The 26,896-nt window shown below is 42.1% G+C and overlaps 1 protein-coding gene across 2 annotated transcripts in view; it reads right to left on the bottom strand.

Moving 5' to 3' along the window:
* COL24A1 (collagen type XXIV alpha 1 chain) overlaps positions 1-26,168 on the bottom strand; it is a 150,675-nt gene extending 124,507 nt beyond the window's left edge. For both annotated transcript variants that reach the window (XM_074596551.1, XM_074596552.1), the window contains exons 1-5: positions 25,820-26,168; positions 19,070-19,131; positions 11,165-12,468; positions 3,946-3,999; positions 1,136-1,189 (exon numbers count right to left, since the gene is read on the bottom strand). In XM_074596551.1, the coding sequence (XP_074452652.1) occupies positions 1,136-1,189; positions 3,946-3,999; positions 11,165-12,468; positions 19,070-19,131; positions 25,820-25,875 (1,530 nt within the window). In that variant the 5' untranslated portion in view covers positions 25,876-26,168. The remainder of the gene's footprint in view (positions 1-1,135; positions 1,190-3,945; positions 4,000-11,164; positions 12,469-19,069; positions 19,132-25,819) is intronic.
* Positions 26,169-26,896: the final 728 nt, after the last annotated feature.

The raw sequence follows: 26,896 nt of genomic DNA, 5'->3' as shown, positions 1-26,896 counted from the left end.
GAAAAGACAATTTATAGTCTAACAGAAATGAAAGAGATCACTAAGCACCTAGTAATATATAGGTACACGCACACACATACAATTCCTTCTAGTCTTAAAATCATGGAGACAGCTACAGAACTGATCAGAATTATGATCCAGTGGAGGGGGAAAATACATTATAAAACAAATCCTAGGAGAAATTGTTTACAATTATTTTCCTAGAGATGTATTCTATTATACAGCCAGCATAAGTACGGTAAAAATTAATTATGAGTCTCTAAGTTTAACTGTTCCTATAGAAATAGATAATAATAAAAGCACACACAAAAAATAGAGTCCTTTGGTTTTACAGTGTTTGACACTGAAAGCTTTATTAAATTTCTTTTTATGTCCTCAAGCACTTTTTAACACCTGTCAAGACAGGTCAGATTCCTGCCATTAGGAATTGTACTAAAACAAATCATGGTTGCTGCTGTTTTTTTCCTAACATATCTATCAAATTGCTTAAACTAAATATGAGTTGAAGGCATTCCACAACTGCACAAATCTGTCAAATCTATTTAAAGGGTCTATGTTACACAAGTTTGAAGGGTTTTATTTGAGCTTCCAGTCTAGTATTTTGTCTTTAGTTTTAAATATCACATCCATAAATCTTCAGAAAATTATTCTAGCATATTAATTAAGTGATAATATCTGAAATATTAGAGTATTTGAATATCAAAGGTTGGGCACTGACCAAAAAAAGAGGAATTTATAGAGAATGACAGACTATTTTTCTTCCTTTTTTTTTTTTAAGCAAGGCAAAAGGTCACAGCAATTAAATGTTTATTCTCACTTAAATTCCAGTTTATCAAACAGGCAGAGCTGATTTACAGAAACTCTTTTGGGAAGTACACACTATTTGCATAGATAACAGTTTCCAAGTCATCATTCTGCACACACAGGGTTTTTTCCCCCCCCGAATAAACTACTATTTTTTTTCATGTGAAGTTAAATTTGATTGATTACATTTAATTAAAATATGTTTATAGTAACAGTCTCCATCCATAAACCAAAGAAGGCCAATTGCTTCTATTATAGGATACAGTTCTGTGTCTTCCAAAAAGTCATTAAGTTCATGTATTTACATGGCAACATGGAAAAATTAACTCACCTTTGGACCTGGCAGTCCTGGCAAACCTGGATTACCATGTGGTCCTGGAATACCCTATAAAAAACAAAAACAAAAAAGGAGTGGGACAAGTGTGAACAGTTTGCAGAGAGTCATTTTACTGCATCATTGCTGCTTTTAGAAGCACCGGTTGAGATTTTCAAAGGATTCTCAAGAAATAAAACATGTACATCTTCCTAAAAAAAGTCAAAGTCAAGTATTTCCCTTTCTTGTAAAAAAAATAATCCTAATTTCTATTGTCTTCCAGGTATTTGGTGCACAGTCACTGCAATGCTGCTCTCCAGCTACAGAGCTTGGAGGTAAGAGATAAAAATCAGAAAAAAAAAAAAGAAATAAAAATCACATTCTGAGGTACCCAGCTATATAATGCAATGAGAAAGAAGTGGATCAGTTCTCACTGACTTAAAAGATGACTCAAAGCAATGTATTCCACCTTCTCCAAACAAAACACAGACAAAAACTCTTCACCAACCTGATCCTCCCACAGCCAGTGTAGAAAATGGGCTCGTTAATAAAGAAGTTGGACTTAAACCATTCCAGGAACAGAACAGGCTATCAGGTCTACCTACGCCTTCCAGGATAAGTGTCTGTTCCTGCAATACACTCCGCAATCCTCACTCCTTGACAAACTAAACATTAGGGAAAACATTTGCTGCAGTGGCTATCAGCAGCTATTCATCTTCCACACACTGAAGGACCTATCCCAGGTAATTAGCAACAAAGCTCTTGTTGAATTCACTAAGGCCAAAATTTCATGCAAACAATTAATCCAGATACCAAAAATAATAAGAATCCTTTTCAGCTTTCTCATATATTCAGTGATCTAACAACAGATAAAGTCAGCGTCTGTCTTTCCCCCACATGAGGCTGAATTTACCAGTTATACCTTGCAGTAACGTGGGAAGCTGTATCTGTTAAGTGCTCCCTCTCACTAATGACAATGTTGACATAACTCCACAGAAATGCTAATCCCATGTGCTGTTTGAGAGATTAATTTGCACACTGGCAATTTCGGAGGCGCTCTCAGGGATTTAGGAAAAAGGAAACAAATAGAAAGTGCCAACATAGCTGCGGTAGCTTCAAGCTTTTGCTGCTTGCAATGTTATTATTTTGGGGCATAGTACTGGAACACAGAGGTGCAGGAGTGTCCTCCTGAAATGAGAGGCATCAGGGGAATTTCATCTCATCACTGAGTAATTCTGAAATGGCTGAAATTTCATTCTTGAGAAACTCAGAACAAGCCAAGACTCTCAGAAAACTTTAACTGTCAGATGTGGATTTCTCTACCATAGAATTACAGAGATCAAGATCAGATTTTAATGGAAATCTCTAGCCATTAATCAGGCATTGATACCATGCCCAAAGTGTCCAACCCCAAACAAACAACAAGTGAGCAAGAGAGATCTCACCAACCGGCATGACTTTAAACATACAGGCAGACTCCTCTAAACCAAAGATGACTTCCCAATTGTGCGGATCTACTTGGGTATGTGGGATCCTGCCTCTGATGCCAGACATATCCTTGACAGAGGCACTATGCAACACCAACACAAAAAGCTGAGTTGTAGAGTTGTCAGCTCTTATGTAGAAGGATAATTTGATAAAAGGATCCAAGAAGCCAGGAAGATACAGATTTGAAGGAATGCTTTTCATTTTATACTTTTAAATATGTCTCATCTACTCCCTTGCCTCTTACTTCTCTAAAGCATCAGTTTGGTTTTTGGCCCCTTTGACCAGTGCACTTTCCTACCCAGTCAGACCAAGTTTTGAAAGCCAGCAAAGCACAGGATGTTCAACACACTATTGAGCAGCAGTTTGTTTAAACGTTCCTCAAAGGCTGAGTCAAAACTCCTCCCACAGATCTGCTGAGCCTTCATAGAAACTTATCTCACACTTGCGATTTGCCTAGATGAGTGTGCTCCAGCCATAAACACTTACATTCCCAAATACCATGTCCGGAAATTATCTACACAACAAATCCTCACCTGTTCCCTCCAGCTACCATTCCCCTAAAAGCCCCCAAATCAACCATGACCTCAGGGACTCCTCAGGCATATTTTTTTGTATACAATTATGCAAACACAGATTTACCCTCTTTTGCCCCGTTAACTAGTCCTTGCAGTGGCACAGGCTTCTCCCACGTGCTCTCGGCAGCTGTGGCGCGGGTGTCTGCTCACTGCGGCAAAGCCTGTGCTCTGTCCCCACTCATGTTGGGGTGTGCCCAGTCATACCAAAAAAATAGTAAAAATCAATGTTTGCTACTGTAGCTCATTTCTTGGGCAAATTACCCCAATATCTATCACCCCTTTTATCAAGCCGCTGTAACACAAGAGACTAAAACAGATTTTTGGGAGTGATTCCCCCCCCTCCCCGGCTATGTTTTGCACTGGTTAATTTTGTAACCACTGCCTGCTCCTCTGTGGTCACGGCATGCATTGCTCACTCCCCCTCATTCCAAACACAAATGAACATGACCTTACATTGCAGCAGATGGGAGCAGCATGGAAAAAATAAAAGTTAACACTGCAAGCAGCAAAAGCTAGGTACAAATGTAACCGCGCTCTGCGTACGCACCCATACACAGAATTAACTATGATGGAGGCTCACAGCAGAAAAAAAAAACCCCTGTTTGCTTTCCCTTACTTTAACCTATCTGCCAAATGTTAAGAATCATACACTTTCATAATCACCAAGCGTATGAATAAAGTTGAGAAAAAGAAAATGATGCAAACTCCAGTTTCATTATTGGTGACCTGGTTAATGCTGCAGAAGAACACAGCCGTTTTACTCACCCGCAGACCTCTCTTTCCTGATGGACCAGGTAAACCTGGAGGACCTGGAGGACCCTGGTGATAGAAAATCAAAACAATTGAGGCTAAAACCCAATACAAGGAAAGCATCACAAGTCTGAATGACACCAGTTCTTCTAACTGATGACTTTCTGCTCATGCAGACCTCAACTTGAAAACCAATTCCCAAACTATAAGCACGTGTGGTTTTAATCTGACTCCGAAACAGATTTCTGTTTAGAAAGTATCGTATGTCAGAGGAACTGTAGCTAACAATCTAGATAGTTAACTTTTACTTAAGTGTATTTGTATTAAAGGAAGAAAAGATCAGTTCACGCATTAGAAACAAGCAACTGCAGTGTATTTCAAAACAAAGAGCAGAGAATTATTAAGCCTTGTTAATAAGCATGCTGGCATGCCAAACACATTTTAGAAAAGTCAGAAGTAACTGGAAAAAAAATGGGATACCACCTCACAGAAAAGACAGACATGAAATAGAAGAAAATAAACACAGGCAAATGATTGTTCAGTTTCCTAATAAAAGCTTCTGATAAGAATAACTGGTAGCATGTTTGCCCTTGTATATAATGAATATCATTCTCGTTAAAGAAAATGCAGATTTTTTAAAAATGCTAGTATATAACCAGATGTATCTTTTGCAAATAAATTATTAGTCACTATAAGAATATTACACAGTGTACCACCCTCTGTATATCTAGTTGTTTTGATCACAGAAACCTTTCCTTGTCTGTATCTACTTCACAGTACTCAAACAGAAATGAGAGCTCTATACTAAAATCTACCCTAATTAAAAGAAAAGAAAGGAAAAAAAAGAGGGAGAGAAGGAGGGAAAAAAGACAGACACCCTTTGGGGTTTTATTAGCAACCAACAAATTATTTTATTATGACAAGAGTTGCATTTTCAAACACCTAAAGCTTTGTGGAAGCTGTATTTCTTCTTCCTTGCAAAGATAACATCACTGGCAGAGAAGACACTGCTGATTATAGACTTTAGGCATTGTCAAGCCCATTACATTCATTTGTCCAAAATGCAGACCACTTTGGACAAATGTGGGAAAAACACTGTTGTTCTGAGGAAGAAAAAAAAATAATAAAATTTTCCTCTCCAATTAATCATAATAATCTTAGGAGTCTAATTGTAGTGCAACTGCCCATTTATAGTTGGGAATATTTGTATATCCATACATACCACATTAAGTTATGCTGAAACCCATACTCTGCTCTTCCCTTTCTGTGTAATTTGGAAGACACAAATCTGTGTAACAGTCCTGGTCTTTAGGTCAAACCGTAACGTGTGATACTTTTAGCATAGGAAGCACGCCATTCACCCTGACTGCATAAATGCTCACTAGCATCCTCATATTTTTCTAATGTAAAAAAACCCCTGTGTTTAATAACAACAACAACAAAATGTAGCAGACAGACTCATGGAAAGCTCTTGGCCTGGTGTTCTTGTCCAGGTCAAAAACATACCTGAAATGGCACAGAGAGCTCCCACCCTGCCACTGCTGAAGCAGTATGCTCTCTAGTATCTCCTTTCAAATTGTAAGTTAGGAGATGCACTTTTCTTAGAAAATGATTCTGGGACTACAAAGGGAAACATATTATATTTTTTAAGTAAAATAGTTGCAACTAGTGTGCGTTCTTTTTCAATTTGGGGTACAAAGTTCTTCCATATCCCTGTTTCAGATGCTTTCTACATTTCCTTAAAAGTACTTAGTAGAGCACACGTTAAGTCTTCCTGCAAACACTTTTCTGACTAGTAAGAAGTTATTCCACCCTACGTACTCCTTCAACCTGTGAAAGCAACTACAGCTTCAAATCAGCATGACTGTTTTTATACGAGCTAGGAAGCTATTTATGCCTCTTAGGCATCCATGTAAGCCTCAGAAGTCAACATCTGTGAGCGAGCCAACCTCTCTTAGACCAAGGAATTAGTCATTTGTTTGAATAGCTTTTCCTCCAACTACTGGAAAGAGTAATTAAACAAACCTGAAGCAATTAAAAGTGTTAATGTGGGTTTTTTCCATTTGACATTTTAACCACCAACAAAAAAATAGTTACTTTGTGTAAATATTACTGATGCAAATTTAAAATTCATTTATTTAGTAAGATCAGTTTGCTCAAAACAGATCATATGTACCTTAAGAAAGGTAATACAACTTACTGTCCTTAATAATTGTAAAAAATTTCATTTAGCTATTGCAGAAAGATGCTCAAGTTCCAAATACTCATGGTTTTATCATGAAATAGTACAAGCAGATGCTACTCTTCCAGAAATTTTCACTGCATTTCAAATGGTCATTGGGATGAATGTAGTGGTGAACTTTCATAGACGTTTTTTAGGATACTAAAGCCCTTCTAAAGATGCATGCATTTTAAACTTGCCCTACACCAGAAGTAATAGGAAACATTTCATTTACATATAACAAGCCCGTAAGATTTCAGATGCACAGCAGTAAATTCTGCATTAAGTAGTTAAAACTTCTACACAGGCACATGCTGATCCTGTTGCCATTCAATATCTAAATCATATTCACTGAAATTTCTCTTCAAAAGCCATTTGACTACATCCCAACCACTCAACCTCAGCTCACCTCAAGCACTTTTGTAAAAGGCCAAATTAAAGAAACATATGAGTTTAGTGCTTGATCCATCAAATACCTAAGGCAGGTAGTCCTTGGGCAAAACAAAAACCCCATGAGTGTTTCTGCACATCATCACCAAAATACCTGAAATACAGCGGGGAAGTACACAGAAACATCAGGCTCCAAACTTCTTCTAAAAAACTCTCCATGAAAGGAAATTCCACTTTTAACATTGCTAATATCACTTGTGCTATTGTGCGGGTATCGCTCTGATTAGCTGTGTTTTCCTTAAGTCACACCTAAAATTTCCTGCTCTGTCTTGCCATACTTTCTGTAAACAGGCAAAAAGTATCTTTATGAACTCACCCTTTGCAAACTATAACATTTGTCCATTACTTTCATTACTAAACACACTTCTGTTTTAACCTTTTCTCAGAATCATATTTTTTATAACTGTGCCACATTTACAGCAACCTTCTGCAATCCTTCTAGTCTGTCTACACCCTTTTTAAAGCTCATCACCCAAAACTGAGGACACTTCTCTGAACTGCAGCCTCAGCATACCCAAACCAGGAGAGAAATGGCCTGTCTCTGATACTCACCACTCCTGGTAACGTACCAAGCACCACAGCGGTAAGATGCATTTATTCTCTAGTGCACTGTACCATCACTTTGTCACCCCTCATCTGACTGCTTAACCAATCACTCCCCCATCCTCTATTTGTACTTTTAATTTCTGTACTATTGCACTAAATTTCACCCCATCAGTTTTAGACCATCTGGAATTCTGAGTCTGCCACTCAGAATTCTTCTACCTGCTCCCCTACTCCTAGCATGCTTTGTCTACCTTTTTAAAGCATATTACTTCATACAGACATTAATTTAATTATTGAGCAACAAAGATCCTACCAAACATGAATATCCACCTATTTTTTCTTCTTGCTTATTTGCATTTCACTGGAAACGATAAAAAAAAATAAATGCATGCTTCTCTTTCCAAATGCCCTGGAGCAGGCAGTCACTCGTGTATGATTAACCTCCTTTCTTTACAGCTGTGGAAGTCTTTCCCTTTCTCTGTCAAGAATTCCTACAACAGCCAAAGCGATGTCATCAACATCAGAGGAATATATATATATGGCTCTGGGTTATGGATTAAAGCCTTTCAATAATGTTGTGTAGAAGATAGGGAAACTGCATCAGTTTCAGGAGAATTAAATTAAATGTTTACATATTTAAGACTAACATTATCTTTTTGCTACTAAAAATAAAACAGCTATAATAAGTTTTTATCTGAATCAGCAGCTACAGAGATAAGACTTTTCAGCGTGGGCAGAGAAACGTGAGGGTTAGTTGCAGAGAGAAAATGCATGGAAGTCACTAACTGCTCAATATATCCCCTGGGGCCGGGGAGAGCCTCAGCAAGCAATTTTGTTCGGCTGGGAAATAAGCTAAGAGTGAAATAAGCTAAAGTGTGAAAGGGTAAGTAAAATAAGTGAAATAAGCTAAGATTGAAAGGGTAACTGATGCTACCCTTACTTGCTGTTTATTTAGCACCACATTTAGGATCTCTGAACCGCCTTCTCTCAAGATTCTCGCTCTCACACCTCTGGGTTGGAAGAGCATCTTACCCAGGACTCAGTTCTGCCTAATGCAGGGCTTGCATTTCCACTTCCTCCTGGCAATATCTCCAGACTGCTTCTCCTCACCAACTAAGGAACACCACCTTCTGGTCTTCTACTTCTCCTCCTGGCTGAGGGTTTTCATAATCCAGAAAGCTTTTCCAATAGAGAAAAATAATTCCTAGCTGATTTCTCAGGCCAAATCCTGTGCAGATGGGCCTGTAGATGCAGTTACCTACCAGCAACTAACCTAAACACCTCTTCAGCTCACAGCAACCCTCCTTCTACTAGCGTAGTTCTACGTATCATGTTACTGCAAACTGCTTTAGGACTGTGTAATGAAGAATAGAAGTTAAGCAGTTAAAAATACACACCAGATTTTTATTTTTTTTTTTTAATCTTTACACAGTGCCAACATCCTCTGCAACACAAAAAAAGAGTGGCTCGTCAGATGAACGAACAGCTTTCCCTCTAAACTAGTGGTTCAGGAGACCACACTGTTCCACTTTAAATGCACTTCGTATTTTTGTAGGGGATTTTGGTCATTGCAACTACTAGAATTTTAATCAGGGTCTTAATAGTTTTGAAGAAATAGGTGCCCTTTTCCATATGCTATCCATAAATGAAAGCGTGAATTCTGGAGCCCTGCTTTGCAGTGGTGGGTGAATTCCACAGCTGTGGGATCATGGAATACAAGGGGCCTAATTGTAAAAGGCAAGATTCAGTTCTGGTAGATGATTAAAAACAAAGATGAAGCTAAGGAGTGTAAGAACTACAAAAGCTAGTTCTTGCCTGTCAACCCCAATACAACGAACATTATTTCTGTTTTGAAATCTTGAAAGAAGATTCAAACCAACCACAACATAATGAAAGAAGGAAAAAAAAAGGGGGGGTTCATGCAAGCATGCAAGCATGCAAGACAAGCATGCAAGTTCCTCAGTGTTGCTTTTTTAGGCTTCCCATCGATAAGACTCTGTGGGTACTTAAGTATTAAAGTGTTAGAGTCACACGTAAAAACTGGATTATCTCTGGTCTTCTCTACATCGGTGTGCTAGACTGAGAAAGCAAACCAAGATCACCTCTTCAAGTTCGAGGCCGACAACAGTGGCAGGTGCTGTGCCACACAACCTCCACGGAGCACAATTCTTTCCAAAAGCTTGTGCAGACAAGGCCATGCAGAGGCCTCATCTCCCTTTGGCATCCACCTCTCTGGCAGCACAATGCTTTAGCTTTGCCTCTGTTCCAGTGGGTGCTGCTGGCCCCATCAGCCAAACTAGTGCCCACAAAGGTCTAGATTAACATCCCAGCTCTGCCCCAGATCTCTAAAACCCTGGGCATGTCATTTAAATCCTGACCCAGCAAAACACTTCAGTACAAATGCACCATATTCATTGCTACAGACTATACCAAACCCAAGGTCTGTGCTAACTGCCTTCCTAGATGAGACAAACTTCTGCATCCCCAGCCTGTAAGAGGCACACAGAAAATGGTACTACAGACATCTTTGAAGTCTCCAAACCAGCTGTCATCTTTCATGCTGTTATGTATAGTGTCTGTCTAGAAAAAAAAAAACAGAGAATTTGCTTGGAGTTTCTTAGTAATGCAAACAACCAACAGCATTATCAGCAGCCATTTCTGTGCCATGTAAAAAAGAATGGATTTAACTGTCTTGGCTGTAACTGACTGAAATCACAATGTACAAGATACGTGCTAAAATTAAAAGCTTCCATTAGGAGTTACTAAACGTCCTAAGCACCAAAAATGGACATTAACCTCATGTTGATGACAGCTACATACTTAGTGATATGACCCCATAAATACTATCTTAAGGGACAAAAAGAGAAAAAAAAAAAAAAAGACTGACTTCATATTTAAAAAAGATTAAGCAAGAGCACCCCTGGACTAACATAAATTCCTTAACACATTTTTCAATTGTGTAACAATCCTTTTGCATCTGAATCCTGTTTAGAGTAAAAAATCAAACTTTTAAATAGGTTTTCAGTTGTCAACTACCTTAAGAAAAAAATATTTCAGTGCTGAAAGAATACATGCATTAGATTTATGGACATATTCAAATAAATATTAGCAGCTACTTAACACACATCAAATTGCTTTCCAGTAATAACCACGCAAATGCACAGCACACATCCCCTCAAAAAAAAAAAAAAGCAAGTGGAATTATCTACTTTATGCTATGGTTTAAAAATTTTAACCAAAAGCTCAAACAAGCACTATCATATTTCCCAGGCTAAGCAGGAACTGCTGTTCTTTCTTGTCTATAGCTTCATATATATTGCTCCCATTTTTATGTATTAAAAAGTTTATGAGCCTTGTGCATAAGAGAAAGGACAAACGGATTTTTATTTTTTTTCTATTAAAAGCACTACTGTGGATTTGCAACAGTTTCAGGGATCACTTAACCTGTGAACTGAAAAAATGCCACAAAATCTTGTAAGACTGTTCTGAAAATCATTTTACATGCAGGTTTGCATGACCCCATAACCTTGGGTTAGGGTTACAAATGGTTTTACCAGTCTAGATTCTGCAATTGGTCTCATTCTACAATTATGAATTTTGATAGTATTGCTCAAGGGGGAAAACCCTGTCAGTCTTCCAAACAGCCTGGTTATTCTTTTCATGGATCAGTGTCTACATTTGTGTACTGTATGAATTTATCCTGTAATTTTATTAAGTGTAGCAGTTACACACATCTGGCTGCATTTCAAATTTTACAGAAGTCTGGGTTGCCTACCACTTCACCAGAATGTGAGTGTCTTGAATGTCTCTGTATTCTGCCAGTAAATAAAAGTATACAACACTTACACCAAAGTTACATGCGGGAAAGAGACATACTTAAGGCAGACAAACATTTGTACAGTACAGCCGGGAGAAGCTGCAGTCACAGCTTTGGCATGCTTTGCGAGGTTTCTCTCAAAGCCTCTGTTAAATGTATGTTGCTGCATTATAGGAAAAAGAGTAGTAAAGATAACTTACAGGAGGTCCAGTTTCCCCCTTTGGACCTCTGACACTTCCCATTTCAAACATTTTGTCAAGATCTTCATAGTCATAAGCATAATTATCAATACCAATTTCATAACTGTTTTCCGTGTGATAAGTCTCATCAGCATCAAATGCACCTTCCTGCCCTGGACTGAGTTGATTATCCAGAGAGAGGTCAGTGGGCAAACTGTACAGGGTTGTGTTGAAGATTTGCTGCTTTTTGCTTGGTTCATCTAAATGCTGTTCTGCTTCATCCATTCCCTTGCTTTTGGTTTTACTCTGTTTTACAGGGGAGATCAGAGAAGGCTCGTTTTGTCTGCCTATATCTTCTGTGGTATTATCTAAAGTATTTGAATGTGATCCTGGAGGACTTTTAGTGATGTTTCTTTTTTCGCTCATCTCCTGCTGATGAAGAGGCAGATTGACATTCTCCTGGAGTTCTGTTTCAGGCCAAGCTTCCAGCAACAGAGGTTTGGCCCCTGCCAACTCCGATGCAGAGACATTTCTTGACTCAAAGTATTCTGGGAGAAAGTGAATCTGAGCAACATTGCTAACAGGAATGTTTGATGCTTCTTTCCTTCTATAAGCTGATATATCTTCTGACTGGTTTCTCTCATTGATCATCATCTCTGGAAAAATATCCAGCCCATCTGACACACGTGGAGCTCCTAGCGGAGATCGATATGTTTCAGCCTGGCGACATTGCTGTTTCACGTATTTACAATAGTTTGCAGAGGCTTCTGCAGAGGGAATAATATCTAGCTGACATATAACTCCTTCAAAGCTGACAGAGTGAGAGTTCATCCTTCCCAGGGTAAATAAACCATCCAAATCAAATGTCTCCACTTCAGAAAGTACTTCCCTGCTATAGTACTTCTTTCCACACTCAGCAAATATTGAGACAGTCTTGTCTCTAATGTCAATGGCAAATGAATGCCATTGTTCATTATGAACACTATAATCAAAGTATACGGACTGCTTCCCTCCAGTGTGCACCACTACCTTTCTCGGTAGCAGCTGGACACCAAACTGCAGTCTACTTTTGTTCCTAATACTGAAAAGGAAAGCATTATTTACTCTGTAAGAGTACAAGCCAACCAATATGGTGAACTGATGCCCTAGACTTGATGATATGACTTGAACGATGGGGGACTCAATATGGGCATCACCAGTTAGTACAACTCCTGATACGGTTAGACGAACACCCTGAGGTAACAGAGATGATGTTGAGGGCACTGTCGTCTCTGAGGGCTGTTGAACATCTTTCACAAGGCCCAGTTGATGAAGAACATCTATTGCTGTAAAAAGAAATAAAGGCATACTGTTGATTTTGTTTTCAGATCCATATAAGCAAACATACACACAACATCGTAACAAATCTGTACTTCCCAGAGCATATATACTGCACAGAGCAAGGCCACTAAATCCCTAGTGCAAGGCACACCAATATTCATACAAATCAAACAAATAATTAAAGCCAGAACAAGATTCTCATCTTTAAAAAAAAACAACAAAACCACACAGGAGGGCCCACATAATGCCCATTGAAGGTTAATTCATTTACAAAACTGAAAAATACCCATTTGCTATCTTCAACTTTTTCACAGTAGACAATGAACACACTTTGTTAGTTCCTTATTTATTTGGCTAATCCTGCCTGCTCTTTGAGCACATAATTCTTTTAACTTCAACTTTTTCTTTTGCAAAAGCCAGCTGCAATAAAAGCACGCTTTTCGTCTTTATCTGAAAAGTTTAAATGAAAGCATTTGAGGGGAGGGTTGCTTTGTTTCTAAGAAGGGACAAGCTATTTATAACACAGTAACACCTCAGTAGAGCACCAGAAGACAGTCACTAGCTGAAAGCAAAACACAAAGGTAAGCCTTGCCGAGGAGCTACTATGTGCTGCAGAGCTAATTCAAGTGGTGTCTGGGAAGAATTGCTGTGCTTCCACCAGGGAGCTCCCCTGCCGCCAAACAAGGTCCCATGCCATTACAGAGCTGGCTTCAAAGGGAATTGTTTTCCCAGTGGGATCACGCTTGGTTGTTTTCTTTTAGTCTCACTTTGGCACAGATACATGCAAAGATCTTCCAAGGGGAGATGCAACAGAGTGTGCTGCTGCCTCCTTTCCCTCCACACAGTTTACTTGTTAGGGCCACAGATGAGGTGAACTCTGCAGAAGCAGAAGTGGTGAGGAGCAAGGAAAGAGGAGAAATATCAGGACCCAAGGGGCAGTGCTCCCATCTTCTGGCTCATCTGTCCTCCCAGTGAATGTAAGGCTGCAGCTACCCAGACAAGATATTGAATTGAGTGCACTCCACAGCAGGGGACAGCAGTAGACATTAAGGAGACAGAGAAAGCAGCTGTCCTCTGATTTATGTCCTATAGATTTGACTTTGGCATATAGAAGTCTGGGTAGGAGATCTTCCTACAGGGTGGAACAGGCAGTGGTGTTTTCACTGTTGGATTCCTCTAATGTCTAATATAACCTGAGCTTTGTGCTTTAGCCTTTTCCTTAGCCCGGACCTTACAGTATCTCCATCTTTTAGCTGGATAAATGTCTTCACCTAATGGTTAGAAATGCAATTATCTAGCCTCCTGATAAAATGAAATTATATCTGACCTGGGATAAGAAATCAAAGCCACTTCCCTCCTAAAGGGTAAATCAATGGTCAAAGATGATTGAATTCATTTGGTATTGCCTAAATCAGATTTAGGCATGTTGGAGTTGGTGGGCATAAACACCTTCTTCCTTCAGGATGAATATAAAGATACCACTAGAACTCTTATGATGCAGCTGAAACAGAAACACTACAAAGGCTACAATAGGAGCTAAACTCCACATTCTTCCACATTCTGCCACAGTCTTCCTGTAGGTTCACAAAATAAGACAGCATTTGTAGCACTGGTTGGTAAAACCATTTGTCTGGGTGTTTGTGAAAAATGCCACAGAAATACTGCACAGACTGAGATAAAACACAATCAGGGAAATAAGAGACAAGAAGGTTGGGGGGCTAACACATGAGAGGAGAAAAGGCTGATGGAACTACATTGGCTTGGCTTGGAGATGGGAACATTTCGGGGAATCTGTTTACAATTGCCCATTACCTGAATTGGGGTTATAGGGAAAACAGAAAAAATAACGGGCTCAAGTTGCAACACAAGAAATTCCAGCTCCATACAAAGAATTTTCACCTCAAAAGTGGTTACGTGCTGGACCAGGAGGCCAGAAACACTGTGTAATCTCCATTCATGGAGATTTTCAGTGCCCAACTGGACAGGACCCAACAACCTGAACTAACTACGACATTGACACTGATCTCAACAGGCGGTAGGACCAGATGAGTTCAAGGTCCCTTTAACCTAAATTTTCCAGTTCTCTGCACGTGGGGAAACTGAACATCGTAGTTTTCATAAACAGCACTGCACAGAAGCATATGATACCATCTTTTTCCCCTCCAACTGGAACAGCTGGCTGGACCTGGGCTTCAGTGAACCACCTATATTAAAACTGGTTAGTAGTACCTAACAGTGGAACTGATCTAATAAGCCTTACTGGGAAGAGACTGGCACTTCCCATAGCATTTAGCTGACGGTACTTTTACTAGGCCCGTTGTGCTTATATGAAGTAAAAATAAAGCCATTAAATGGCATAACAAAAATTTGGATTAACCAAGAAAAGTTGAGGATTCTCTGCTATATTAAGAGAAAAGAACAAGTGAAACAAACGGATGTTCACTCTTTTAGTGGAAAAAAGGTCTCCTTTCCCAGTCTTTCTCTGTTTACTGAATGTATTCATAGCAAACTTTAAAAGTAGACAGATGTTGGCTTAGTTTCAGTGGTAAGTTATGAAAAGAGCCCAAGATTTCCTTGAGAGTGGTTTATAAATTGGAACCAAAAGCATCAACCTGAATGCACCGTACATCTTGAAAATTAATTACACACCTTGTAGTGTTTCTAGTCATGTTTGAGATTCACGGACACGCCAAGATTACCCTGGCGGATAGCCAGCGTAGACAGAGGTAAGGGGAAAGCATATCTTTGCTGAAAGTCATGTGTACGCCAATTTCTCAAGATGTTTTGCCTCAGAGCAATTAATCTGCTATGGCTGTATTTTTATCTGTCAAACTGATAACAGAGGTCAGGTTATAGAAGAACTTCGAAGCACAATGCATCTGTTAATGAACCACCACGCTTTCCCAGGACCCCGGTCCTGCACGGTCGGCATGTAGTTACAGAAGAGAAAGCTGTACTTGTATTGCCCTTGTGAAAGCTAAGAAGAAACACAGGTCCTGAGCTCCGGACAATGCCGAGGTCTTACACATGCGAATAATACCCCAAGGCTGGAGACGCAGCTCCAGCACTTCTGTGCACTGGCTGGGCAGCACAGCACAGAGGAAAAGAGCTAATAATCTAACCTAAGGTCATGCCTAAATATCACATCCCAACCTGAAATATGTGGCAAGTAATTGTATTTTAAAATATGTGCAATTATATATTTGTATTTCAAAATAACAATGTACGTGGTCTGCCTGAAGTATTATAAATTGAAGTACAAACCAAAAAAGCTTAAACTTAAATTGGCTTAAAACAGTCAATTTAAAAATGACACTCGAGAGTATCACTATTAAATCTCAACCTGCAAGCAAAATTGCCAAAATTTTGGCAGCTCTGATTTGAAAACAGCACGTTGTTTAAAAGTTACTTAAAAAAAAAAGGAAAAACATCTGAAAGCATGATGAGAAATAAGACACATTCTCCATGTCCTCCAAACAGATTTCTGCGAACAATGACAGGTCTTGAAAAAGCTAAACACAAAAAAATGCTGTGTGAAAAATTACAGCAAAAGATTAAGTATCAACTAATTATTCCTTGCTGACTTGCTGCCTGTTAACCCACCATCAAGCCAAATGGCTGTTCCAAACTTTTTTGGCCAGTCACTTCATTTCTGGTCCAACATGTATTTTTATTTTATTTTAAGGGCTTTCAGAAGCTCTTGGCAGTACAAAGGGTTTTGGGAGCAAGCAATCCTCTCAACTCTTCCTCACAGCATGACAACCACTATTTTCTTTACCTATCAGTAGTCAGTTTTCTTTGTTTACCCATGTCTGCAAAACATCTGTCTTCACTTACTGTTCACTCAACCCATTAGTCTTCCAAACTGTAACAGCTCATCTTCTTGGAGGAACAGTTTTTTGGGTTTTTGGTGTCAAGTGCTTTCCTTCCACCTTCTAGAACTTGAAAAATTCACGACCTTACTGCATCATGAGGAGAGGCAAAACCTAACATGGACTCCAGCAAAAAATCTTCTGACCCTCTCATGGCACAAAAAATATCCCAGAAAGGAATGGGGGTGGGATGAGGGGATTTGGCTATTTAGTCATTCCTCACCCCTATTCTGTTCAGTCTCTCTTGTTCGTTTTCCACATTCCTCCATACTCATGACTACTCCGAAGGCAGGATATTTGCGGTGCTTTCTCCATTTCAGCGATCCTAGTATACACATTACTCACTTTCCCTTTGCCAATATGGCAAAGACAAGGGTCATTCATCAGTCAGCTCCACCCAAACTGAAAGTAGTCACCCATCAGGTTGCCCATTTCCCAGGTGACGCTGCATCTGCAGTTGGGTAAATTAAGATACCTGGCTGCAATGCTCTCCCAGACACCAGGCCAAGTGACTGGTCTAGGAAAGGCAACCAGACACACTGATTCTGTATCAACTGTATATTCTTTGAGCCACACTCAAAGTACCATTCCTAAAGGCTGAGGCTGTATCTTTACATATATTTCACTGAACACAATTTATAGCAGCCTACCAAAATGAACAAGGCATAGCTTCTCAGGTAAAGCACGCACAGGCTGTCCCAACAGCTCAGGAGAGAAGGAATGTTAATTACTCTAGCTAGCATTTTCATATTTGGCAGAATACTCTTTTTTTTTTTTTTAAATACAACTGCCAAGAAAGTTTTAATAACCACTTAACTGTTAACATATTCCTAATGGGCAGACAATCCTGTTCCTGGACAAACTCTAAGCACTGTGAAGGAGCAGCGCTAGCTCTGCAGGTTAGATACTGAGACTGAAGAATACACTTGAGCTGCTCTGTTTTTTTAAGGAGGTTTCCTCAGGCTGCTGTTCTCCAAACTGCTTTTTGCAACCTTGGTTATACACTGCGCAAATAAAGCGGATGAGGGACCAAATTCACCCACGGGCAGAAAGTTGCATCAAGGTTCAATGCATCGTTTTGATCCCAAGCAAGCACTTAAAGAAAATTAAGTTGTGTATGGGATCTATGCATGGAGGGTGGAGGGGGGTTTCCGTTGTGTAAAGCTTCTCATATGGCTATCTAGAAATGCTGTTGAGAAATAAAAATAATAATATAAAAAAAGAGTAGGAAAGCTCCTTCATCTGCTGGTGACAAAATACAAAAACAAGCAGATATAAGCATGTCAAGACCAGAGGCTTTATCCCATTTCTGCAAAGCTCTGTGCACAAAATACTCTCAGCCGAGAGGCAAATAAGCCTCAGAGTGCACCCACTCCCTGTGCCACTGCCGTCCCCAGTCCTGTAGCCTTCACGGTTCTCGCCTGAAGTTTCATTAAAAAAAGCAATTCTCAGGCTAAGGCACACGAGAAGTGATAGAAATTGTTTATTTCTTTGCAGAGGAGGAGGGTGGGCTGGAGGGATGAAGGCCAACCATCACTGCACACCTGTCCCTGGCATCCCTCACCTCCTCCTGCTACACCGGGAGAAGGCAACCTGCCTCCCTAAACCAGCCTCTCCCTTTCCGTCCCCACAGGCCTGGAGCGGGGCAGGCCACACACAGCTATGGGTGCTGCCACTCCTCTGATGAGAGCTTGGCTCAGCTGTTAGAAAAATCCGGGGAAATCCCGTCATCACGAAAGCGTATGTCCCCCATTGAGATGAATGTGAAAAAGCAACAACCAGTCCTACCAGGCAAACTAACGGAAGGCAAAACTACAAAGAGAACAGGGGAAAAAACAACTGGAATAAAAAAAAAGCAAGCTTCGCCACTTGCAGGGAACTATGAGAAGGAAAAAGGCAGTGGTGAGAATAATGGTGGGAGGCTGCCGAGATATCCCACAGGGCTCTTGCAAAACGTTATCAGGAATGAGTCTTGCCTTAAACGTGCAAGCCAGCTGTGCGTGAGTACCGAATAGCTGGGTGTTTCCAGTTAACACACTTACCAGCCAAGGATGGCCCATTTCTTGCTTCACCTGTATGGTGAAGGAACATGGCAGAGAAGTGCTACTGCCACTCTCCTGGCAGATAAGACATGGCTAATGGCACGTTAGCCCCCACCACTTCGGGACGCCGATACTCCCACAGCGGTCTCTAGTGCAAGCTGCACATCTGGTGCAGTTATAACAGCTGGCAGATCAAAAAAGAAACTTAAAACAAGACAACCCTATTTCCCCACTAACATCTGCATCTGAATGCAAAACCAAATGAATACACAATTTCACTTTTTGCTTTAATGATGCCAGCCTAGACTAAGCCTTTATTATCTGCAATGGCTTGCTTGCGCAGCCCTAAGTGCAAAGGTAACTCAAGTCAGAGCTTGCCACCCCCAAGGACACCCACTTGCAGTGAAGACACAAGCAAAGCCTTTTCACTGTACAAGGCTTCTCTTTTATGAAGAGCTTGCTTAAATATGTAAGCAATTTCATAGAGAGAAAGTCTGAGTAATTTTCAAAAGGTCATCTTTTCCAAACTGGTTGCTTTAAACTTTTGCTCTCATTATTCTGTAGCTGGTATTTTCTTTAATTCACCATTAAGGAACTGAACTCTAAGGTCACTAGTAACAACAGCCCATTTACTCTTTTCATCTAGTAACAGATTATACAAATATCCTGTCATAAAAAAAAAGCGTTCTCACCTTGTTTGGGAACTTGTGCAACACCCACAGCTACACATATTGCAATTAAAAGGAGAGTTTTCCTAAAAGGGAAAGAAAGAAAAGAACTTGTGAGAAAATATCTAAAGTTTCAGAACTCCCAGGAATTAGGAGCTTGATTCAGTGTCCAAAGTCAATGGCAGGATACCATTGACTTCAGCAAGTCCTGGATCAAAGCCATCACGCTGTACAACTTCCCACTAATGCTGAGAAGGCATTTTACACAAAGATCGAGGATTACGTATACCCTCATATATAGTACATATATTTTGCAGTTACTTTATTAATAAAGCCAGGGTATCTGGTTTATATTTTCTTGCAGCAGCCTTCAAATATGAATGCTGCTATGTACTAAATGCCTTCCTGGAAAGAAAAAAAAGTTACTGTAAAGAAGCTATAAAACAAATGACAAGTTAATGCCTGTAGAGATCAGTTGATACTTTTATCCCAGCATACCTGCTATCAGGCTTGTCACTGTATCACTTCATTTTACCATAAATGAAAATGTTGTGTCACATTTTTGTTCCCGTATGATAAAATTGTGTCGTGTTACAAACAAGACATGCTCTTCACAAAAAATTAAAAAATCCCATTACATTTTGACTTAAAACTTCATGCTGAGATAGAAGAGAGCAATACTGATAGGTACTATACACTCACTGATTGCGACAAACATATATAAGGTTGATATAGATTATGTGCTCGAAATTTGCTTTAAATGAAGACACCGTTGGCAAAGCGTTGGGCAAAAAAACCCGTTCTTATTATGGTTAAACACAGACTGTCTGCTATTTTTTACTCCATTATTGTATTAGCATCTAACCACACTTTATCAGTGACTAGATCTTCTAATAAATGAGAAATATATTTGCTGTTAATGTTGGACATCCAGGCACAGAAACAGACGTATGTGACAATAATAGTAACCTGTATCTATTTAGTGCACAGAAGAAATATTTCTAAAGTATCATAAACATAGTTCTGATACTGACTACCCAAGTCACACTCTAGCCGCAGCTCGGTCTTCTTGCTCATTAACATATGTAACCTCATTGACTTTTCATAATATTAAGCATTAGACAAACTAAATGCATTTGCTGGACCATGCCAGAGAATGCTTAAGCATCTGGAATAAACAGTATTTGAAAGTAACCCAGTTGCAACTAAACACCTTTAACTTCATCTGATGTAGCTTTGCCAGCTAATTAGTTAGGTTTGCACAGCACAAAACGCTCAGGAAGAAAATCCCACCGCTTTATACAGCCACACGTGGTTCAGACAGCAATGACAGACAAGTTCCTTCCACTGAGTGATCGCTGCCAGGTTACCTTCAGCTCAGAGGATAATGAATGTATAAACCAAGTATTAGTAATGCTACAATGACAAGAAATCATGCTATGATTTAATTATTTATATACACGTGTATATACACACACATATATAGAACAGTATCTAAAAAAAAAAAAATCAATTCACACATTCATGAAACATCCAAGTGTATGAAAATCACAAAGGAAGATATCTGTGTTTCTCACTCAATCTGCTCAGTGAAATAAAGAAGAAGTCAGAATTCATATATCTAGCAGAAGATGGGTTTGATCACTTACCCTCCTTCCACTTAGGCAGTTTTACTGTGGGGTTTCACCCCAGTTTTCAAACCACGTCCCCCTCAGGAGGAGGTACTCGCAGCTGGCATCGCTGCTTCTTGCGCCCCTCCTCCCCAGTCCCGCCCAACCCCAGCAGCAGGTAGTTCTCAACCGCCCCCTCCCCAAGCCCAGCCCCTGATAGACACCTGCCAACCAAAACCTACTGGCTGAGCCTCCCCCCAATTCCTGTTATGAGGAAAACCACCCATGGCAAATGCTGGGAGGAGAAAGGGAGACCCAACAAACTCCCATTCCTTACAGACGTGTTGGTTCAAACAATAATTTTTACAAAGTGCACTATCCACCACCCCCGAGTCTCCAGCTGGCAGACCTCTCTGCTGTCCTCTCCTCTGGACTGAATTCACAAATTGCCACGCTGATTTTCAGGCAAAGCACTTATTTAAACAGGATTTCAAATTACAGGGGCAGAGAAGACGAGCTTTATATTTTTCCTGCTATGATATATTTTAAAGAATCTCCTGCAGCATTCTTCAAAACACCTGCTCAAAGATGTCAAAGCAAACAAGCAGGCTGGATCTTGGACAAAATTAGGTCCATTGGTTATGCACCTACGTGTGGATTTACATATTGTGAGAGTTTAAGTTCTGGCAATCAGAACAAATGAATAATTTAAGAAACAGTAAGGCATAATAATAGCAATATTTTGTCATTGGTATTGCCTCTGTGAAACTGTAGATACATCATGTTTCTTAGAAGAAAATGCACAGAATGTATAGGGTATTAAAAAATATACATCATTGCTCCAGTTCTCATCACAGAAGGGGAGTGGGGTGGAAACTATGCCTTATAAATCCCTACATGCTTGTAAGGGCACGTTTTAAAATTAACCACTGCAATCCCCAGCTGTTCCTCTCTTCAGGCTTACTCCTGCTACAGCCACGAAACATCTACTGGAGCCGTTCTGCCGCTCCTGCAAGAGACCTAATATTGACTGTTGTCCAACAGTCCAACGGGACACTCACTTCTTTTTTCCAGCTCTGAAGACCAGAATTCAAGTTCTGGTGTTATTTCACAAGTAACTAGTTTCTGTGTCACACAATGCATCATCTTTTGACCTAATGAGAAGCTCAGCCACAGGGGATTAGCTCGGTTAGGAAGAAAGTCCACGCATTGCACTGTATCAGCTAAAACTCAGGACATTTATTTATTTATTTGTTTGTTTGACTTTCATGGGCGCAAAATGAATCCACAATTAAAAATAGTATTTGACATTTTAGGTAACTCCAAAGTCAGAATGCTCAAAGAACCCCAGAGCCCAAAGTGCGAAGATGACTCCTCTTAACATTACAACAGCCTCTTCCACAGCGCCAGCCAGGGACAACCTGTGTGTCAGGCATCTGCCTCCATCACCTCCCAGCAAACGCTGTAGGAAGGCAAGAAATTCCAAAATGCTCCCAGGGCTGTAAATTACATGGATGTAACTGGATATACAGAAACATTTAGTGCGAGGTAAAGACAAACGTCTGGCTTACACAGTACTCTCCAGCTAATGTCAAGAACAGATGAGTGATCAGCTAAGAGAAAAAACAGGGATCAGAGACAACCATAGGGCTGGAGTTCCCCTAATGCGTGGGAAAAAAGTTAGTCTTCCTTCTACCTTTTTTCAGAAGTAAAACTTTTTGTAAATGAAACCATGTGCAACCTGAAGGGAAGTTGTACCAGGGAGACCTCCCTGGCTGAAAATGAAAAAAAATGAAATTCTGTCCTTCTGAGAGAATCTGTTCATGCAAACCCGCCCCTCTTGGTCAAGACCACTCCTCTTTGCATTAAAAGCTGCAGAGCAGCCAGTTCTCAACCTCCATTCTCACACAAGCACTGCCACTAAACCAGGCTCCCTGCCGTGTAACATTTATACGGCTTCATCCATCGTCTGCCATAGCTGCAAGGGACAAAGCAAGCAGCATGCTGAAAGCCTGGGCCACCTGCCTTAGCTGAGCCCATAGCTCTTGAGGAGACTTGCCCTGTTGGGACATGACAACAGAAAAATGCAAAAGCAGATGGCCAGGAGACTCCAGCTGATTCAAATGCTGGCTATTTTTCCTCCTTTAATGTCTGTCACACACGAAGCTGTTCCAATACCCCTTGGCTATGTCCTGCCCTAGAGTCTAGGTATCTCTTGAGCTTCCTCCCCTCCTCCTGCCTTTTCATCCTCCTATTTTACACACAAGCACAAGCTGACAGCAACTATATAATTGTTTGGAGAAAGGCACTATCAAACATGGTTGAGCTATTCTACCACTTAAAACAGAGCTTAGTCTTTCTGATAATCTTTGACATCTTGTGGCTGTTTGCCTCTTCCTATGTGCGGACAGCAACTATCCGTGTTTATTTTTTTCCATTAAGGATGACAGATGGATGAGGAAACTGATAAGCTTCAAAGCAAGTTGTGACAAGCAACGATGCAAAATTCCACCCTCTGAAGACTACTCAGCAGCGTACAGAGCTCAGGTTTGGTCAGTGCAGAGCGGTGCAAGGTAACAGTATCCTCTTCGTTCCAGGCTAGCTGCCTAAACCTCAGGTTTAAAGGAAGAAATGCCACTGACTGCGAGAGAAGGCAGGAAACCTGTTCCCGGTATAACTGGCACAGGTGCAGAACACACTAAGCTCGAGGGCTGCATTCAGCCCTCTGCTCGTCAGTGATGACGGTTTAAATGCCAGCACCTGCCCCACATGCATTACCTCATTAGATCTCCTCTGAGGACTGCTGAGGACAATGGCCCAGTTTATGTCCATCAAGCCCAAGGAGGGCTTTGGGAAGGGTGATACCACCTTGGGGACACAGATGCCCCGGGCTTCTCAAAGACTGCAAGCTATTAAAAATCTTATCTTTCAAGATCTGAAAAGAAAGATATCTTCCTCTGCTGCTATTATGAAATTAGCCAGCAGGGCCAGTGCTGCAGTTTGAAGAGACCCACAATCAACACGGTTTGAGAGGACACAACAACCTCCACAGCCTCTCCCAGGTGAGAGCTGCATGCCCTTTGGGCAGGGATGCCACTGTGCACCTAACCAGAGAGAGGGACGCTCCTGAATCCTGTGCCGAAGGTTCACAAGTTGAAAGAAGGGGGAAAGGGAGAGACACAAGATAAGGTACGAGGCAGAGGATCAAAAGGTGTATTGCTCTTTCCTCCTGAGGAGCAGCGACCTAAGAGCAGTCCTACCACAGTGCTGTGCTTCGGAGAAAGGAAACTCCCTGCCTGGTGGCCCAGCCACTCTCTGGACAGCATTTGGCTTAAGATGGGAAACTACCACATCCAGAGGAACAGTCAACTGCTTAGTATTTCTAAGAGGAGAAACATTAATTTAAAAGGTGTGATCTTTGACCCATTTTATGAGCATGTCCTTGATTTTTCCTTTCGTCTGGCCGGAGTACACCAAGTGTTTCCCTCTGTATTAAAGTACAAGTACACAGCTGAAATCCCACTCCTGTGAAATACTCTCTTCTCTCAAGGTTTGTTTGTCTCCATGCATCTCGTAGATCACTCTTCAAACGTTCTAAAACTCATCACTCGCAAGAGATAAGGGGAACAGAAGGCTGTTCCCCTTTAAAACAGTGTTTTAAAATTAAATACTCTGTCAACAAATTTGGTGGGATATTTAGGAGTCGTGGAGCTGTAGAAGCCTTATTTATTTAGCCTGCAGAGACAGCCCTATACAGGTAGCAGGTCTGACCTAACAGCATTTCCACAAAAAGGTGCTCTGGGTTGCAAAGGATTGATATGCTATAGAAACCTGACCCTTTTGTGAAGGCTTCTGATTTCTCAACACAGGCAAGTAACCAGGTTGCTTTCTCTCTAGTCAAGTAGATCAGGTAAACAAGATTAATTCTGTCTGTAAAGAAGCATATAGATATATATGCTGAAGCTATCTCAGATTTTGAACTTGGGTAAACTACATCTGTACTGCTTTACTATAATTCAATTTATGTTTCTCTATCAGCAATATCCCTTAACAGATAACAAGTAAACCCCTTTTTAGATTGCATTCAGATGATTCCTGAAATCCCACAGACGCAGCCATTAAACACGCAGATCTCCCGGGAAGGCCACCTTCAGGCAGCCACCTAACTGCTCATAAGCACTCAAGCGCACCCAGATTATACACCAGGCACACTCGAGCAACATAATCCTCACTACAACACAAAACTAATCCTCACTACAACACAAAACTAATCCTCCTCTGTCCGGCTCGGAGCTCCCAGTAAACTTCATTTAAGCCATAGCTGAATAAAATAAGCACTTTGCAAAAAGAGACACATACTGGTAATCTAGATAACATCATTACAACTATAAAAAGTTCACAATCATCTTGCCCAGGCTGCTTTTAGGCAAACTATAGAGGACAGCAGAGCTCTGCCTTTGCATCATAGATGACCGTACATTAGAAATACCTAAACCTATTGCAGAAGCATGTAAATAGTTATCTGGTCATCTCCATTATTAAGAGAGCAGCTTCAGCTCTTAAACATAAATTCTGCAGGTTTTGGCTGTTCGCTTTAACAGCTAGGTACCAACAGGCAGGGCGAGCAGCCGGGTTACCGGGGGGTGCAGAGGCACGCTCTCCCCCAGGATCCCCGTCACCCCCTCGGGGAGCGGCGTGCGCTGGCTCTCGGGACAGGCTGCCCCTGCGGGGGTGGGAGCACACACCTCCGTAACCCTCCCCGGGCCGGGCTGCGGGTTTGGACGGGGACAGGATGACACGAGGGTGCTGGACGGGACCGGGAGCATCCAGGAAAGCAAGAGGGAGAGGAGAGACAAGGGGGAGCGCCTGAAGGGCCAGGGGCGTGGGGAGGAGAAAGACGCACAGCCGCCGGCACAGCCGGGCTTCGTGCCGGGAGCCGGCAGCCCGCGGCCCCGCCGGTCCTCCCGGGACACCCGGGACCTCGTGGGGCTACGGCTGCTGTTCGGGGGCGTACGAGTGTGGGACAGCCCACCCGGGTCGCCGTCCTCTGCCCCCGTCCCCTGCCCGCCCCGCGGCCGAGCCCCCCGCCCCGGTGCGGTGCGCCCCGTCGGGGTCCGTGCGGGGGAGCGGGTCCCGCCGTCGCGCCTCCCCGGCTCCCGCTTACGTTCGTGCCGCGGGAGAGATGCGTCCTCGCCTTGTCCTCTCGGCTCCCAAATGCATTTGTATGCATTTGCCCGGGCAGCGGAGATCCGAGGGAAAGCCGGAGCCCAGCGCCGCAGGGTCAGGTCCTGTCCATGAAACCCCGCCGGCACCGAGCTGCTCCGCCGAGCTCCGCGCAAGCCCGAGGGCGGCCCGCGTACAGCCCGCGGGCGCGGCAGCGGCTGGGGAGGGAAGTGAAGGATAGGGACGGGGGGTGGGGGCGACCGGGGCCGGGTGGCGGGGGAGCCCCGCGGCTGCCCGCGGAGTCCGGCGGCGGAGCGGCGCTTGCAGCCGCCTGCCCCGGCACCGGCGGAACTTCCCGCCCGCCGCGGTGTTGGGTTTCAGCGCCGGCTGCCTGGCGATTACATCAGCAAACACGGCCCCCGGGGCGGGCCGGACCCCGGCCGCGCATGGTGCGCTCTGCCCCGCGCAAGTCCCGTCCCGTGTGTGTGTGTGTGTGTGTGTGTGTGTGTGTGTCCTCCCACGCCCGAACCGCCGGGCGTGGATCCGGGACGGCAGCCGAGCGCCGCCCGCCCCAGCGGCGGCGGAGCCGCGGAGGGAGAGCGGAGCGGAGCGGGCGGTGGGCTGGGGAGGAGGGAGACAGGTGATGCCGTTCAGCGCATCCGAGGGGCGAGGAGCGGCTTCGGTTCCCGCTGGGAAGGCTCTGCAGGAAGCTGCAAGTTAAATTAAAACGCGGTGACGGAGGAGGGGGGGAAAGGGAGATGATGAAATGGTATAAAGAGAAAAAGCTGAGTGTGCTGGAGGTTTTGCATCTCGACTATAATTGGAGTGGGGTCCAGCAATCCTCCCTCTGGAAAATGTTTGAAGAGCAGATGTAATTTGGTAGCATCGCCGTGCCAAAAGAAATACGACACCGTTCACTCTCTTCTTGCTAACAGACAAAGCTTTAATTTCCAGTTTTCTTACCTTGTCCCAGTAACATAGTCCATTGTCACTTTATCCCATAAGACATCTTAATGCAAACTGTCTCTCAAAACAAACAAGGTAGAGTTAAACAATACCAGACGTTGCAATGCACACT

This window comes from Larus michahellis, chromosome 8 (assembly GCF_964199755.1).
Source record: "Larus michahellis chromosome 8, bLarMic1.1, whole genome shotgun sequence".
Taxonomy (NCBI): domain Eukaryota; kingdom Metazoa; phylum Chordata; class Aves; order Charadriiformes; family Laridae; genus Larus; species Larus michahellis.
This window is presented reverse-complemented; position numbering and strand designations above follow the sequence as displayed.